Source organism: Uloborus diversus, chromosome 1 (genome assembly GCF_026930045.1).
Source record: "Uloborus diversus isolate 005 chromosome 1, Udiv.v.3.1, whole genome shotgun sequence".
Classification (NCBI taxonomy): Eukaryota; Metazoa; Arthropoda; class Arachnida; order Araneae; family Uloboridae; genus Uloborus; species Uloborus diversus.
In genome coordinates, this window is record NC_072731.1 from 179,905,843 (window position 1) to 179,923,214 (window position 17,372).

The 17,372-nt window shown below is 34.7% G+C and overlaps 1 protein-coding gene across 1 annotated transcript; it reads right to left on the reverse strand.

Moving 5' to 3' along the window:
• Positions 1–15,166: 15,166 nt before the first annotated feature.
• LOC129217416 (uncharacterized) lies at positions 15,167–16,617 on the reverse strand. Its single transcript, XM_054851718.1, has 2 exons — positions 15,302–16,617; positions 15,167–15,170 (listed from the first exon to the last, which is right to left on the reverse strand). The coding sequence occupies exons 1-2, from the start codon at positions 16,606–16,608 to the stop codon at positions 15,167–15,169; spliced, it is 1,311 nt and encodes a 436-aa protein (XP_054707693.1). The 5' UTR covers positions 16,609–16,617.
• Between the last annotated feature and the right edge of the window lie 755 nt (positions 16,618–17,372).

Sequence of the window (17,372 nt, forward strand, 5' to 3'; positions counted from 1 at the left end):
GCAACAGAATCTATCTTCCTACATATGATTCAGTGCAAAATAGGGGAAAAAGTAACTAATAGTTTATAGATCAGAAACTAATGAATTCTTATTGGTGTTGTGGAAAGGAAAAGAGCTTTAGGATGGCATCTATCTTCAGGAGCACTTACGGAAAAAAACATCTAAAATTTTACAAGCTTTTGATGCATTTTCCGACTGCGATTCAACAAGTAAAATAGGAACAAAAAGTATGCTTTCACTTTACCAAAAAAGTCGGAAACTGTTTTTTGTACACTAGAGTTATCATTAAAACAATATCTGAGTGCTTCAGAATTTCAACTGTTAGAAGCTGTATTATAAAAAAAATTGTCAAGAAAATAGGTATTTCTTGTGAATGCAACCATTACACACAATAATTTCTTATCATTTCCATCAGAAATAAACAGGGCCGATCCTAGCAGGTGTGCAGAGTGTGCACCGCACAAGGGCGGCCAAAGCAAGGGGCGGCCGCAGGCCGCATCGTACAGTTCTTTTAATGAAGCAAAATTCCTCATGAATTTCTCACAAGATAACTTATAATAAGAAATAAATAGGCTGAATTTTAAATGTTCAATTATCAAAGTAAGTGCCGATTTCCCGACAGCATAGCATACTTTAAGAAAAATAGATTGTTAGGGAACATTGTGTTGGTTTATTGTCCATTAATATCTACTCTTTACACACATTGCTTCATTTGGATGCAAAATTTGTGACAGAACCGGTAATATGGCATGGATACAGGGGAGGGGAGATGAGGGAAATGGCCCCCTCCTGAAGCATGAAAGGGTGCTTTCTAAAAGGAGCACTCAAGGCACAGGGCGGCCACTAATGCAGAGCCTGATTGCCGCAGGGGCATGAGGGGCACAGGCCCCTCCTCTTAGATTTCAGGGGGGCCCAAAATCCCCTTAATTTATCATGATAATTAAAAATAAAAATTGATTTCACTCAGAATCTAGAGTACAGTGATTTCATTTATATTTGTGGATTTGTGTAAATGCTAAGAGAAGCAAAAAATCTCTTATTTGTCGATAAAATTCCCCTTAAAAACTTGATGTCTTTACAAATCCTAAAACCACTCCAAGTGTAGTCTGTATTTACTATTAAAAGTTATATCATAGGTAACTTTGATATTTACGGTTTAATGCAACGAGCAAAGTTTAACCACATCTTATATAACTATCGTATACAATATCTCTTCTATTTTTAAAATGCATAATACTCTATTGTGATATGAGGTACCTCCAAATTTAGCATGGTATCGAAATATTTTATAGCTTCATTATATAAGCAGGAATGGGGGAGGGGGGGGGGGAAATAAATTTCATGCCTAAGGTCTTCAAAAATCTAAGTCGGGCCCTAGGGGGGCCCTGAAATAGAACTGTGCCCCGTGTCCAACATCAGAATGATCGGGCTCTGCACTAATGTTTACCCCCCAAGCTTTTATAGACTTAAACAATTAAGACACATTTTATATATTATATTTTTAAAAAGCTATACTTATTAGTACTGATTAGATACTCTCGCAAGCATTTCAAACAACAAATTCTGATTTCAACAATCGCGGATGCGTGGAGAGACAGTGGAAAATTGCGACCCCCCGAGAATCAAACATATATGAATGACGAACTAAAATTTTGTAATTTTCCCCCTTTACAGCATTTTTTTCGAATTAAAATCACGAATGAACTGCCCGGTTTCAGATCAGAGCTCTTGCCTCGAGTACTAGAATTAAACGTCGCTCTAAAACGAAGATCCAAAAGGATGCCATGACCTCCTTGACGAGACTAAAGAAGGCTTCAAATTGCGTTTTTAGGACTTTAATTTCGGAAAATTTTGCTGTTTTAACCACCTATCTTGAGGACCCAATTAAATCTCTGATTCATCCCTTTCACCTTAACTTAATCAAACATAGCCTGAAAATGTTCGCTTTAAAATCCAAAATGTGCTTTTAGAAGACAGCCCTTCTTAATGTCATCAAAATTTACTTAATGACATTTTTCTTATTTCGTTTTCGAAATTTTTGCGATGGAGGGCCCTAAAATCCATTCCCAAACATTACTACCAAAGATAGTCTCAATTAGCATCTTTAGAGAGACCCATAATCCCTTGAAATTGACTTGAGTTTCAAAAAACAGTTCGTGAGGACACACTGAACCCCTCCCCCCGCCCGCTCTTTGTCCCATCGTTATCAAACAATGCGTAAAATACGATTTTCTAAAAAACTCTGGAGGAGAACTGCCTGGCTTATGTAACTTTTTACGGCGTTAGGGCATATACCCATCAATTGTCGAAGTGAGGTGGACAAAAGTCTATAGTTGTGCTTTTTCAGATATTAATATCGAAAAATATCCGAAAGATCCGCCGAAGCTTCCCAATTTTGTTAACGTTACCAAGATAGCATAAAATTGCGCTTTTAGAAATATCCACTTGGGAGCCCCAAAACCCTTCCTTCCCAAAAATAGCCTAAAATGGATTTTAGTTCCGAAAAATATTTCGGTTTGGAATATTTTCACGTTTTCCCTATTGTTTTCAAATATAGCCAAAAATGGGTTTTTGAAACAATAGTGCCGAGAAATTACCGGAGAAAAGCTGCCAGATCCCCTAACGTCACCAAAGACAGCCTAAATTTGCGTTTTAAACTTCAATTTCGAAAACTGTCGATACCTCCCTCTAGCAACGTCAACAAAGATAACCTAAAACTGCTTGTTTAAAACTTCAGTTACGGAAAATTTTCGGGAAGAGCGCCAATCTTTCCTAAGCTACGGTCACAAAAAATAGCTTCAAATTGATTTCAATTTTGAAAGAATTTTAGGAGACTCCAACATTACTTTTCCCATAAAGTCTCGAAAAGGTTCGTAAAATTGCGATATTTGATGTCAATTTCGAAAATTTCTCCACGCACCTTGAATATACCCGACTCTTTTCTCCTTGCAACCAAACACAACCAAAGATTACTAAAGCTATTTTTCGTTTTTTTTTTTTTTCTGTTTTAAATTAGAACATGATATAGAAATTTGAAGAAATATTTATATGGACGTCAAAGGTTAGTCAAAATATGCAAATTACTCTTGAGGGGCGGCACATTAGATCTTTGCACACGGGCGGCCGACACCTTGGGATCGGCCCTGGAAATAAATATAATATCAGCTCTCTACCATGCTCCTGCAACTCTTTCCAACATGTGCTAAGAAGTATTGCTCTATTGTAGAAGTAGTACGATTGAATCAATTCCCCTGTACCTTAGCAGTGCCTTTAGATGTAACCAAGTTTGGGTTTCACTTGAATGAAAATAAAACAATAAAGCCCCACATCTTATGATGCAGCCAGTGTTACCAGAGAGTTTAATTCCACTCAGCGCAGGCAAGGCAAAATAATCTTGTAAAAAAAATCTCTCTGTAAATAATCTTGTAAATGTTTTATTAATAATTCATCTTGCTGTAAATACTGTGCTATTAAGACTAAAGCAAAAACCCATAAACTACAAAATACTCGGAAGAGAACGATTCAACAGAACAATTACAAGTCAACAAAAGAGAGTACGATCCAGCTTTCAGAATTTCTGATATATTAATGCTTTATGTATGCATATTGATATTCTGCAATTATTTTTTAATGCGCATTATTTTACTAATTTTATTTAATTAGTTTTTTAGAACTTTAGTGTATAATTTTATATTTATATTAATTTTCATAAAAGCTCAAAGAAGCTTCCAATTTTTTATATTTATTTAGAACATATTATTTCTTGTATCATTGTTCTTTGTTGGGTAAATTATAAAAAATAATATCCGCAAAACAATACCCTCAACATTCTTTTGTGCAAATTGAAAATATAAATTAATAGAAATAAATTAAAATTATATTTGATATGAAACTACTGTGGGCCTGGTTCCCTAGTTCCTCTCAAATTTAAAGCAGCATATAACAAAATTAAAGCCATAATTGAATACTTTGCAATTAGAATAAGTTTATAAACTGAAGAATGAATAGTTCGTCATAAAGATAATAAGGCTATTTTTTTCTCCTTAGCATACTGCCGTTTTGTTCAATGCGCTAACTTAGGCAGTGCTTGCATTTTCTATTTCGCTTTTTAACGCTCACGTTGGTAATAATTAAGTAGTTTTTTAAACAAAATGAATGATGAAGCTTCAGATTTTATTGATTCCCTAAACGGTTAAATAATTTTTAAAAAAAACTTATTTTTGGAAAAAAAAGCTTTTCGTATTTTATTGAAAATTTTTGCATGGCTGCTAAAAAAGGAATTTTACTTATAAACCAACAAAGATAGAACTATAAACATATTTAGGTTTTTCAAGCCCTTGTTCAGTTGCATCTTTTGCCACATTTTTAATGCTTTACCTCCAACAGTTCGAGTTATAAGTGTTTTAGTAAACGGCGTCCCCCTACTGCTTTCCCCCTCCCCTGGGGATGTCGACCGCCGAGGGGGGACGACGACATGTGTTTTCATAATCACTATAGTGCCTGTAACAATAATCAGAAATAATTTTGCGTCAGGTCTTCCATGCATGCTCAAAACCCCCCTTCAGATCCTGAACCATACTACGAATAGTTCGACCTTGCTACTGTCATTTTGTTTTTCAACGCGTTAACAGTACTTAAATAGTTTTAACAAACTGAATAATGATATTTAGGACTTTATTTGAAAAAAAAAATGATTTGGAATTTATTTTTTTCAAAAAAAGTTTGTTTTTCGCATTTTATTCAAAAATTTTGCTTGTTTGCGAAAAATGGAATTTTACTCAGAAACCAACAAAGATAGGTCCATAATTATATTTAGCTTTTATGAAGCCCTTGTTTTGTTGCGTCGATTGCCACTTTTTTCAGTGTTTTATCTCAAATAGTTCGCGAGTTATGAGTGTTTTAGCAAACTGCTCCCCCACTGCTTTCCCCCCTCCGCCGGGGTTGTCGACCACTCAGGGGGGACGACGACATGTGGTTTCATAATCACCATCGTGCCTGTAACAATAATCAGAAATAATATTGCGTCAGCCTTTCCATGCATGCTCAACCCCCTTCAGATCCTGGACTAACATGTTATATATTTTGTTTTGTGTATTTGGTTTGTAAAACAGATACAGCTGTTCGAAATTGTGTTATTTATCCAGTTAACTCATTTTGAAAGGGAGCACTAAATCATTGAATTAGTTAATTGGGGCGTGTTTTTTTTTAATCTATAAATGGGCTCTAAAGTATTGCAAGACTACTTTAATTATAATTTAATGAAGAACAACAAAAATTTTGTTTGCTTTAAAAAATATTTAAATCATTTTCTGAGTTAAAATATTTAAGACAAATGAAAATTACTGACCATTTTTTAGCTTTAATTATACAAAAACAATGAAGCATTTTTTTTATGTCAGAGTATCATAAATAATCGGAAATATTTTATAAAATTGCAAATAACATTTTGTTTGTATTAGTAAATAAAAAGTGATGTTGCATCATCTCTAGTTTCGGATTAACATTGGTCACTTGTGAAAGGACAAAATTCTACGATATTATTGGGTGCTGGGAATTGGTTAATATGATAGGAACTGAACATAAGTTACATCGTTGCCGTAGTAAAATCATTAGTGGTCATTGTTGATGACATTACCTGTTTAAAATAAATAGTATTATGTGGTTAGTACCAGAATAGATCTTCTGTCGTGAGCAAATGGAACTTACTTTGCAATTAAAAATGGTCGAGTGCACTCATCCGTTGAATCTGTATGGAATGACCCAATAAAAATAGTCACAAAAGTAATATGTTGGAAGCAAACCTCGATAACCAATATAATTATAAATAAAAATATATAAATTTCGTATGATAAAATATTTATTAGGAACTTGCATGCAATGCATGTGCGTGTAGAGTATTAAAACAGTCTATGGTGAAATTTTTGTGCGAAATAGGTGATATGATTGTCAGAGGCGCCCGATGGGGGTCATGGGAGGTCATTGTTACATCCAAACTTTCCTATTTCGACAAAAAATATCCGACCGTTCGGAAAATTCGGAGACAACATAATAATATTTTTGTTTGTAAGGATGTCTAACTTCTGATTTTTATTTTCGTAAGATATTGGTACGTGATGTGCATGCTCGTATTTTGTCATTCGGTAAATTGACAATCCCCCCCCCCCCCCCACAGGGCCGATCCCAAGGTGTCGGCCGCCCGTGTGCAAAGATCTAATGTGCCGCCCCTCAAGAGTAATTTGCATATTTTGACTAACCTTTGACGTCCATATAAATATTTCTTCAAATTTCTATATCAAGTTCTAATTTAAAAAAGAAAAAAAAAAAAAAAAACAAGAATGATGAACTTATAAAAAGGGAGAAAAGTTTATAGTAAGAAACTCCCTAGGTACAATTGATATCTTTGAAGAAAGTAATAGATACTAAAATTTACTAGTCGTAAAAACGCATTTTATAGTCTATCTTCGGTGACATCAGAGAAAGCACGGAGGAGGGGGAATCAGGGGAGGGGGGATTGCTCAAAGAAAATTATCGAAATTGGCCTACGAAAAATAGCTTTAGTAATCTTTGGTTGTGTTTGGTTGCAAGGAGAAAAGAGTCGGGTATATTCAAGGTGCGTGGAGAAATTTTCGAAATTGACATCAAATATCGCAATTTTACGAACCTTTTCGAGACTTTATGGGAAAAGTAATGTTGGAGTCTCCTAAAATTCTTTCAAAATTGAAATCAATTTGAAGCTATTTTTTGTGACCGTAGCTTAGGAAAGATTGGCGCTCTTCCCGAAAATTTTCCGTAACTGAAGTTTTAAACAAGCAGTTTTAGGTTATCTTTGTTGACGTTGCTAGAGGGAGGTATCGACAGTTTTCGAAATTGAAGTTTAAAACGCAAATTTAGGCTGTCTTTGGTGACGTTAGGGGATCTGGCAGCTTTTCTCCGGTAATTTCTCGGCACTATTGTTTCAAAAACCCATTTTTGGCTATATTTGAAAACAATAGGGAAAACGTGAAAATATTCCAAACCGAAATATTTTTCGGAACTAAAATCCATTTTAGGCTATTTTTGGGAAGGAAGGGTTTTGGGGCTCCCAAGTGGATATTTCTAAAAGCGCAATTTTATGCTATCTTGGTAACGTTAACAAAATTGGGAAGCTTCGGCGGATCTTTCGGATATTTTTCGATATTAATATCTGAAAAAGCACAACTATAGACTTTTGTCCACCTCACTTCGACAATTGATGGGTATATGCCCTAACGCCGTAAAAAGTTACATAAGCCAGGCAGTTCTCCTCCAGAGTTTTTTAGAAAATCGTATTTTACGCATTGTTTGATAACGATGGGACAAAGAGCGGGCGGGGGGAGGGGTTCAGTGTGTCCTCACGAACTGTTTTTTGAAACTCAAGTCAATTTCAAGGGATTATGGGTCTCTCTAAAGATGCTAATTGAGACTATCTTTGGTAGTAATGTTTGGGAATGGATTTTAGGGCCCTCCATCGCAAAAATTTCGAAAACGAAATAAGAAAAATGTCATTAAGTAAATTTTGATGACATTAAGAAGGGCTGTCTTCTAAAAGCACATTTTGGATTTTAAAGCGAACATTTTCAGGCTATGTTTGATTAAGTTAAGGTGAAAGGGATGAATCAGAGATTTAATTGGGTCCTCAAGATAGGTGGTTAAAACAGCAAAATTTTCCGAAATTAAAGTCCTAAAAACGCAATTTGAAGCCTTCTTTAGTCTCGTCAAGGAGGTCATGGCATCCTTTTGGATCTTCGTTTTAGAGCGACGTTTAATTCTAGTACTCGAGGCAAGAGCTCTGATCTGAAACCGGGCAGTTCATTCGTGATTTTAATTCGGAAAAAATGCTGTAAAGGGGGAAAATTACAAAATTTTAGTTCGTCATTCATATATGTTTGATTCTCGGGGGGTCGCAATTTTCCACTGTCTCTCCACGCATCCGCGATTGTTGAAATCAGAATTTGTTGTTTGAAATGCTTGCGAGAGTATCTAATCAGTACTAATAAGTATAGCTTTTTAAAAATATAATATATAAAATGTGTCTTAATTGTTTAAGTCTATAAAAGCTTGGGGGGTAAACATTAGTGCAGAGCCCGATCATTCTGATGTTGGACACGGGGCACAGTTCTATTTCAGGGCCCCCCTAGGGCCCGACTTAGATTTTTGAAGACCTTAGGCATGAAATTTATTTCCCCCCCCCCTCCCCCATTCCTGCTTATATAATGAAGCTATAAAATATTTCGATACCATGCTAAATTTGGAGGTACCTCATATCACAATAGAGTATTATGCATTTTAAAAATAGAAGAGATATTGTATACGATAGTTATATAAGATGTGGTTAAACTTTGCTCGTTGCATTAAACCGTAAATATCAAAGTTACCTATGATATAACTTTTAATAGTAAATACAGACTACACTTGGAGTGGTTTTAGGATTTGTAAAGACATCAAGTTTTTAAGGGGAATTTTATCGACAAATAAGAGATTTTTTGCTTCTCTTAGCATTTACACAAATCCACAAATATAAATGAAATCACTGTACTCTAGATTCTGAGTGAAATCAATTTTTATTTTTAATTATCATGATAAATTAAGGGGATTTTGGGCCCCCCTGAAATCTAAGAGGAGGGGCCTGTGCCCCTCATGCCCCTGCGGCAATCAGGCTCTGCATTAGTGGCCGCCCTGTGCCTTGAGTGCTCCTTTTAGAAAGCACCCTTTCATGCTTCAGGAGGGGGCCATTTCCCTCATCTCCCCTCCCCTGTATCCATGCCATATTACCGGTTCTGTCACAAATTTTGCATCCAAATGAAGCAATGTGTGTAAAGAGTAGATATTAATGGACAATAAACCAACACAATGTTCCCTAACAATCTATTTTTCTTAAAGTATGCTATGCTGTCGGGAAATCGGCACTTACTTTGATAATTGAACATTTAAAATTCAGCCTATTTATTTCTTATTATAAGTTATCTTGTGAGAAATTCATGAGGAATTTTGCTTCATTAAAAGAACTGTACGATGCGGCCTGCGGCCGCCCCTTGCTTTGGCCGCCCTTGTGCGGTGCACACTCTGCACACCTGCTTGGATCGGCCCTGCCCCCCCACCACAAAATATAACTTCCGGTGCTCCTGATGATTGACAGTCATAAATAAATATCTCTACATAGTATAAAATGAAGTCTCCAAAAAGCGTCTGTGTGTTTGAACTCGCAAAACTCGAGAACTACCCAGCCGATTTTGCTGAAATTTTCACAGTTTGTTCCTTTAAGTCCTGAGAAGGTTTGCAGACCAGTTCGAAAACAATTCGATGAATAGTTTTTATTTTATTCCAATTTAGGCCCAATTTTCACATAAATTCCCGAATATGGGGGTGAAAAATTACTCGCAAATAGTAATATTAGATATCGTTGGAAAGGGAAGAATTTTCCGCGTTCTACGCTATTGGTTCCAATGCTCTAATTTAATTGCGGCGGGAGGTTTTTACGTTTTTAGCTCGAATTTTTTTAGGCTTAGCTGAAATTTAGGCACTACTTTCTTCATTAAATCCATCAATAGAAAGTGAAGGAATTGTCCCACAGTTTTCTTTTTGACTGCATTGGAAAGAGCTACCTTTTTTACTCCAGATCTAACTCGACCTATGGTCGAAAAAATAAGCTTTTATGTCGAAAGGAAAAAAAGTTACAAGCCTTTTCCAATCAAGTTTAAGAAATCTCGATTTCATTCAAATTGTAAACCATTTTCTTTCGCATTTTAATTCCTTAAACATATTTTATTTTGTTTCCATGGTTACTCATTTCAAATCCATCTTTCTGAGTTTAATTTCTTAAAATTATTTTAATATCTGTCGTCATTGTTTGGAAGGGAAATAAATCATGATGTTTTTCTTATTTATTTTTTACGCATGGTTGTTGAATATATGTCACTTGACACAATTTTTATTTTCAAGGTGAACCGGGCAAAGCAGCTAGTGGATTAATAAATGATTAATAGCAAAACACAGCAGGGATGCCCCCAGGAAGGGGGGGGGGGGGGTTATGGCGCAAGTTGCGCCATCAAAATTGGGGGGGGGGGGGTCTCTAGAAGTTTTTTTTTTAGAATATGGAGTTTTTGATTTTTGGAATAAAAAAAAAATATCTAAACTTATTTAACAGGAAATACATGCATAAATAATTCCTTTTTGACGTACTTGTTTCGAAATTTTTTAGCCGGTGTCTCTTTCTGAATAAAGGGATCATCAAAGACGGGATGGAGTCACTGTCCATTGCAAATCAGGATCAGTCGATTTCATTTCTTTTTAACTTATTATAAACTAGCTGCGTCGCCTGGCTTTGCACGATCTACCGCGAAAATATAAGTTATGTCAAGTGATGCGTGTTTAACAATCTGGCTTGGACAAAAAAAAAAAAAAAAAAAAATTAAAATTTCCTGACAGATCGCGGAAAAATAACCAGAAAGGAAAATTTTTGAATCCCCCGATTACAGGAAAAGCCTCAAAACAAAAGCAAGAATATTATTTGTTCCCAACCGAGAATAAAAAATGGCGACAGATCTTTCTTCACCAGATTAAAACGCAGTAGACGATGAATTTCTGATTTGATATTGATGTTCCTTTGCTTAAAAATGCGTTACAACTTTTCTCCTGTTGATTTTACAACCTTGTTGACGGTTTTGAAATCCAAGGGAAGTAAATCTACTTCAGGCGTATTTTTGCGGGCTTTCGAATGAGGCTAAAACAGAGCCGACTGGGGGTTGAAAAAGCCTTTTAATGGTATTTATGGTCGTAAAACTGGAATTCGAACGGTTCAGTACTTCTTTGCCACTTGAAAATTCCGATACGTTCGTTCCTGTCAAATATGGTCGAGATCCAACATAAACTGGATCTATATAGGGAACATGTATACACATATATTCTTTGTTTTATTTATGTAGATTTTCTGGAAGTAGCACAGTTCTGTATAAAGAATATATGTGTAACAGTGATGAGAGGGAGGTCAAAAATGGCTAAAATAAAAAGTTTTTTAATTGTTTTTTTTCCCCTGTTGTTTATTTATTGTTTGTAAGAATTTTGACTACTATGCTCTAGCCTTTAATGGATTCATTTGCACCAAAACAATCGTTAAAAACTAATTTTGAAGTTTTCGAACAATATATTTTTTAACCCATCACTTTAAAATTAATATAGTTTCTTTATTAGGGCTTCAATCTCGAAAAAAAAATTCTGGGTTAGTGCTTCCGAAAACTCCTTTCTCTAACGTCTTGAAAGGCGGCTACAAATGCGATTTTAGAGCTTCAATTTCAGAAAACTGCCTATCCTCTAACCCTAGATAGCCAGAAATCGCAATTTTAAGACTTCAACCTCGAAAATTTTCCGTGGGAGACCTCCCGAATCTCTTCTCTACCTAACATTACCACAGATAGTTTAAAACTGCTTTTTTAGAACTACTATTTTGAACCACCCAAACCCGCCCACTCTCCTTTACATAACAGAAGAGTATCTACAGTTTTTTTTTTTTTTTTTTTTTGATATTTAAATTTCTAAAAAAGAAAAAAAAATACCGGGGAGGGACCACCGAATCGTTCCAATCGAAGCCACCGAACCTTCCCAATTAATGTCTAAAACTATGTTTTTATAACTACAATTTCAAAAATTTTCCGGGAGAGAAACCCTCGGACCCCCCTATCCGACTGAATATTATACTTCCGACAAGGTTCAAATGGCTTACATCCAGTAACGGCTCCATGATAAACCAGAAAGGTGAATCCATTCTCTCTGTATGTCTTCATATATATATACGTTTGAACAAAAAAAAAAAATCTCTAAGCTTTTTTACTCAAGGACCATACGGTAAGTTTTGGGAGGTGAGACGTGCCAACACCCAACAATATTTCGGTTCAGATGGCAGTAGTTAACGTTACCCTCCTCCCCCCCCCCGTTAATTTGCCCGGGAATTAGAAACTCTAAAAAGTGTTATCTTTAACCTTATAAGATAGCAAGAAATTTTTTTCGGGGGGGGGGGGGCACCCCTGAAAACACATACTGACTGACGCAATTTAAAAAATCAAGAGAAAAATTGTTTCAATAACAAATTTTATAACTGAACATTTTCTAGGTCGTGATTTTTACTGATTTTCGTGTATGTGACGTACCTCTAATAAGTTTTTTACTTTGCCAAAGCCAGGGGCGAACTAGCCCGCTGCCGTCGCATCGAAGCTGTGCGACTCCGGGGTTTTTTCTTTCTTTTGGTGCCCTCGAAACTGTGCGACTTCGTTTTTTTTTTTCATTTGCCCAAGGACGCGTGCGCGATTTCGTTTTTTTTTTTCTTCTACCCCTGAAACTGTGCGCATTTTGGAGTCAAGGTTGGCGCCCTCTTGGAAGACTCCGTCTGCCACCGGTCAAAGCTATTTTAGAGAAATTATTGTTACAATCCAAGATATTAAAAATTATATGCTTTGACCGGAAAAGGACCTCGACTAAAGCACCACGCCCCCCCCCCCCCCCATATTGCTATTTTTATGCTTATCGCGCTGGTTGTAATCTTTTCTAGACAAATTTTGTTTCTCCATATACTAACGCGTCGCTTTTTTTTCCTCAGCAAGCTGTATATTTTTTCCCCCTCTGCGACGTGCGCCCTTTTCTGCTTGCGCGCCTAGGTTGGCCTATTGGGTAATCCGGGCCTGCCCGTCGCCACCGGGATTACTAGAAGGCCTCGGGACGGGAGGTATGAGTCATCACCAGAAGACGATGTGGAGGGGTGTTGCAGATGGTTTTTACTCTTCTTTCTTAATTCCACGGTTCGAAATCTACTTTTTTGATAAAAAAAATCGCTTATTCTGATGCATGTTAAGCGTATTTTCTTTCGACGAAAGCAAATATAGTTGCTATTAAAATTATCACATGAATTTTAACATTCTTCATTATAAATTAAATGTAAGCAGTCTGTGTTCAGCTTTCAGTACGTTTAAATCAACATTATGTTTTGAACAGTAATGTGTTGTATAGCGTTGGAAAATTTCAGTAATTAAAAAAAAAAAATATAACTGTATGCATATTAAAAAATAATAAATTGAAAACTGTTTAGAACTACATAAACTAAAGTGTAAGCAAGAAAATATATCAGCATAAGTACATGTCAATGTTTTTGGCAAAATAACTCACAACTTCTATGCATTAATTTTTATTGTTCAACACATATAACAGACACATTTAGATGGTTTCAAATGAAAATATTTTGAACTAACTCAGCACTCAACGGTGTAAATTCCTATTTGGAAAAATTAACCCCCCCCCCAAAAATAAATAAAAGAAAGCATTTTTTTTTTTATATTTCATTTTCAAAACACTTGTTTCAAATTGCATAAATAATTAGAATATAAAACATAACCATTGGTACAGATACCATTGTTTTTAGTATTAAAATCATTTTTAATTTAAAAAAGACTTTGTAAACTTTTGTCGCTAATTAATTCATAATTTGAAAATGCAGTAAAATTTGAAATGGACAGTTAAAAAAAAGAAAAAATACAGAAACATATTTAAAGTGTTACTTCACCAAAAAACCTTTTATATTATGAAGTATGATCAATTTTAATGAAATTGTATATGGAAATAAATACAAAGAGTAATGTTGTATTTAATTAAGCTTGGTTTACACTAAAAAGAATGAAGTAACACATGTGATTTCTTGATTACAACACTACAAAATTTCATTTGATCTTAATATTCTTATATTTGGTTAATTCTAAGTCAGACAATCCTCCTTAATAAAATTGAGGGAAGGAGAAATATAGGCGGTATATTTGTTTGACTAAACATTAATTCTTTTTACTCAACTTTTACTGCTGTTCCTTAAGAGTGCCTGATTGTTTTTTTTTTAAAGGAAAAAAAAATACTCTAAGTGGCTACTGTTGATAAATAATATGGCAGCTACTAACTTATAAGTGTCCAACAGTCACACCAACAACTTATGGAATATATGAATTTTCAAGTTGAGAATAGGATGAGAGATTTTAATAAAATAACAATAATAAAGTGTGGACAAACTCTAAGGCCAAATCATGATTGAGGAAGAAAGCTAATTCCTTGTAAGAAAAAAACAGAGCAAATGAAATTTTAAACGTAAGGGAAGTTCTCGAGTTTAACCTAAAAAAGGGTTTAAATCAGAGCTTGAAAAAAAAAATTATTGATTTAAACCAGTGCCTTATATTAAGCTGAATGCGGGCAAACATATGTAAAATTTAGATTCTTTTCAATTTAATATGGTAGAAAAAAGAAAAATGGAAGAGAATTATCAGCAATTTAAATCAGAAATACTGATTAAAATTAAAATATTATGAAAATCATGTAAACTGTTACCAAAACATATTAATCTTTCCACTAGCTTTTTCCATTTAAGGACCTATGACAGCTCTATTTCTTAAGAGTTTGAAGTTTTCTTGCTGCTACAATTTTTTTGACAATATCATTCTTCTTACGGCAATAATTCTTTAGTAATATGTTTGTTGTCACCCAAACAATTTTTTTGATAATAGAATCGGATATATGACCATTGCAACAAACATCCGTATCGTTGAAAATTTCATAATTATTTAAATTCTTTAAAATCAGATTAAACATATAAAACCTCTGCTTCGAAGTTTTCAAAAACTCATTTTCATGTTTGGGAGACAGTAGTTTTTGTGCTACAATATATGACACGTTTACAATACGTATAACATCAGCATTGGGGAAAAGTAAACCACCTCTATTTATTGACCCAATCAATTTATAGCAGTCTTCCACTGCTAATTCACGATCTGTTGTGAGTTGCTCCCTACATGGCTCACATTTGATTCTATTGCAAATGCTGTAAATGCAGTAACCTGCAAGATATGTTAACACAGGCATGCTGCCTTCAATTTCATCAAAATCAGAATCATTAACAGAAATATCAATTTTGAATGAAGTATCAATTTCTGCTTCTTCCGACTCGATTTCAACATCAAATTGGTCAACTGAAATTTCGCCATAAGTAGAGGACTTTAAAGAAAGAGGAAGATAATTTTGAAGTCTTAATTTTGATTCAGATTCAAATATTTGTGCTATTGATACATTGTAATTTGATCCAGACAACATTCTGTACTTTCCAAATCTTTCTTCTAATAGATCGGTCTGAAATTTACCTGTTAGAAAATAATGCATTTTAAAATTACTTAAACAATACGAAGAAAGTTGTAGAAGAGCATTAGTGGAGTGAGTTAGCGCAGCATGAGTTTCCGTTGTCAAAATTCCAGTTGTACAATTTGAATTCCACCATATGTCAAGCCATTGTAAAAAATCTTTCAGAAAAGAAACCCTTTCATCATTTTCTGCATCAATTAGTGGATACATAAAAGAATTTTTTAGGCGATTACCTTTGTTGGGTGTTTTTACATTAACTACCCACCACCATTTCAAAATTATTTCAATAAACATTGCAGTTCCCTGAAAATGTGGTAATGCATGCTTTTCCCCTAAAGTATTTAATGCTTCTATAACAAATTCGTTGAAGATATTTAAGACTAGTTTAACATTCTGTCTTTCTATATTAGTTGGATTTAATGACTTAAGTGTCAAACCATGACCAAATTTCACTAAATTTACATATTCAAGCTCATGAAGTTTTTTTAAAGTGCCAAAGGAGGCAGTTTCAAGTTCTTTAATCACAAAGTTATTGATATCTTTAAAGTTAGGGAAAAACATGCACTGACCTGGGTTTTTCTGGTTCAACCAATTATTACGTATGCATTTAAAAATGTGAACTACATCAATAACATAAAAGAGAGGTCTATCTGGATTAGCAGGATGAGGATATTGTGTTTGTAAATTTGGAGGGTCAACAAATAAAGACATTGTCTTCCTATTAATTGAATTATTGTCACTAGACACTGCAATTACACAAAAACCTATCTCTTCTAGCCCTAATATAATTTTTTTAAGTATGATATGCAGTTTTTCTGCAGATATGGTTTTGACAGGCAATATGTGCACAACCTCTTTAAAGTCAGATAAAATACTCTGAACCATAAATGTGTGTGCACTGGTTGCAGCATGCTCACTATCATATGCCATGCCGATCAAATTCCCACCTTTATACTCAAAATACGGTTTTATGTGTATTTCATCCATGGTTACGACTACAACATTTTCTTCGCTTTTTAGCTGCTTGAACTTTTCTGTAATAAATTTTAAAAATGAAGCATCATGTTGTTCTTCTGCGGGATTTATGTTAAGATTAGATGTAAGCTGCCTTATTGTTGTTGGATGTGGAAGAATTACACTACCTGAGTTCCTAAGAAAACGGTAGGCATGGGGTGAAATTGAATTGAGAAGAGCAGCAAAAACCATTAGATTGGAAGGGTAGCGCCTTTGATTTTTTTGCACATTCGATAGGCTTATTTGGTCCTTAATAAATTGCGATAACAAATCACAATCTATATATTTATCGACTAAATGCTTTAATAGGGGAAGGGCGTCTGATTGTTCAGCATCACTTGCTGCTTTTTTTAGACGAACAGTTTCTAAAAAGTCAAGAATTGAGGAAATTTCGCGAAGGTCCTTTATAGTTCTTGGAAGATGCATTTCATCACATTTAGGCACTTCAACACTCCCAAGAAAGGCTTTTACTGTCAAATTTAAATCTATCACGACAGAAGCTACAATAGATGGAGCAGTTTCCATATGTAACCAAGCAAAAATTGTGCAACTAGACTTTTCGAAAACAGTCCAATTTGAGGGAACATTGTATGTTTTCAAACGTGCAGTCAGTTCATTATATGAAGAAAACTTCATTTTTTCGTCAAACTTTTTTTTGCTCTCATGGCTTAACTGAATGGCAAGTTTTAATTGGTCATTTTCAACTCTTGCTTTCTTTGCTTCAGGAGCTTCTCTCTCGATTTCAGTTTTAGAGAAGTATGAAGGGGAACCAGAAAATATAGTTGGCACTGCATCTTTCCTTAGTCTCGGATGTTTCAATGGTGCCGAAATTTTTTCCCCTGTTTTGCTGTCGTAGACAAAAGTTTCTACCTCGATATCCGATTTTTGGAAGTGTTGCTCGCAAACCTAAAAACAAAATTAGAAATTCAATTTTCAAATTTTCAACATCATAACATCGGTGAAGAGGAAAAACTCACTAGGTGCATTTTAAGTGGATTTTGAGGTGTTAGCACATTTGGTTATTAAAACTTGTTCTTTTTTCAAATTACAAAAACAAAACTTAATACAAAACTTGAACATCAAAACAATATACTATATATACCAACAAATATTGCAACGGAAAATCACCTTCTTTTTAAAAATAACTATTTTTAAATACAATTTCCACATTTCAAGAAGTTAATCAAAGT

Bases quoted from the DNA above. Each gene is read 5' to 3' on its own strand.
- LOC129217416 (XM_054851718.1), bottom strand. From the start codon at position 16,608: ATGCATCTTCCAAGAACTATAAAGGACCTTCGCGAAATTTCCTCAATT.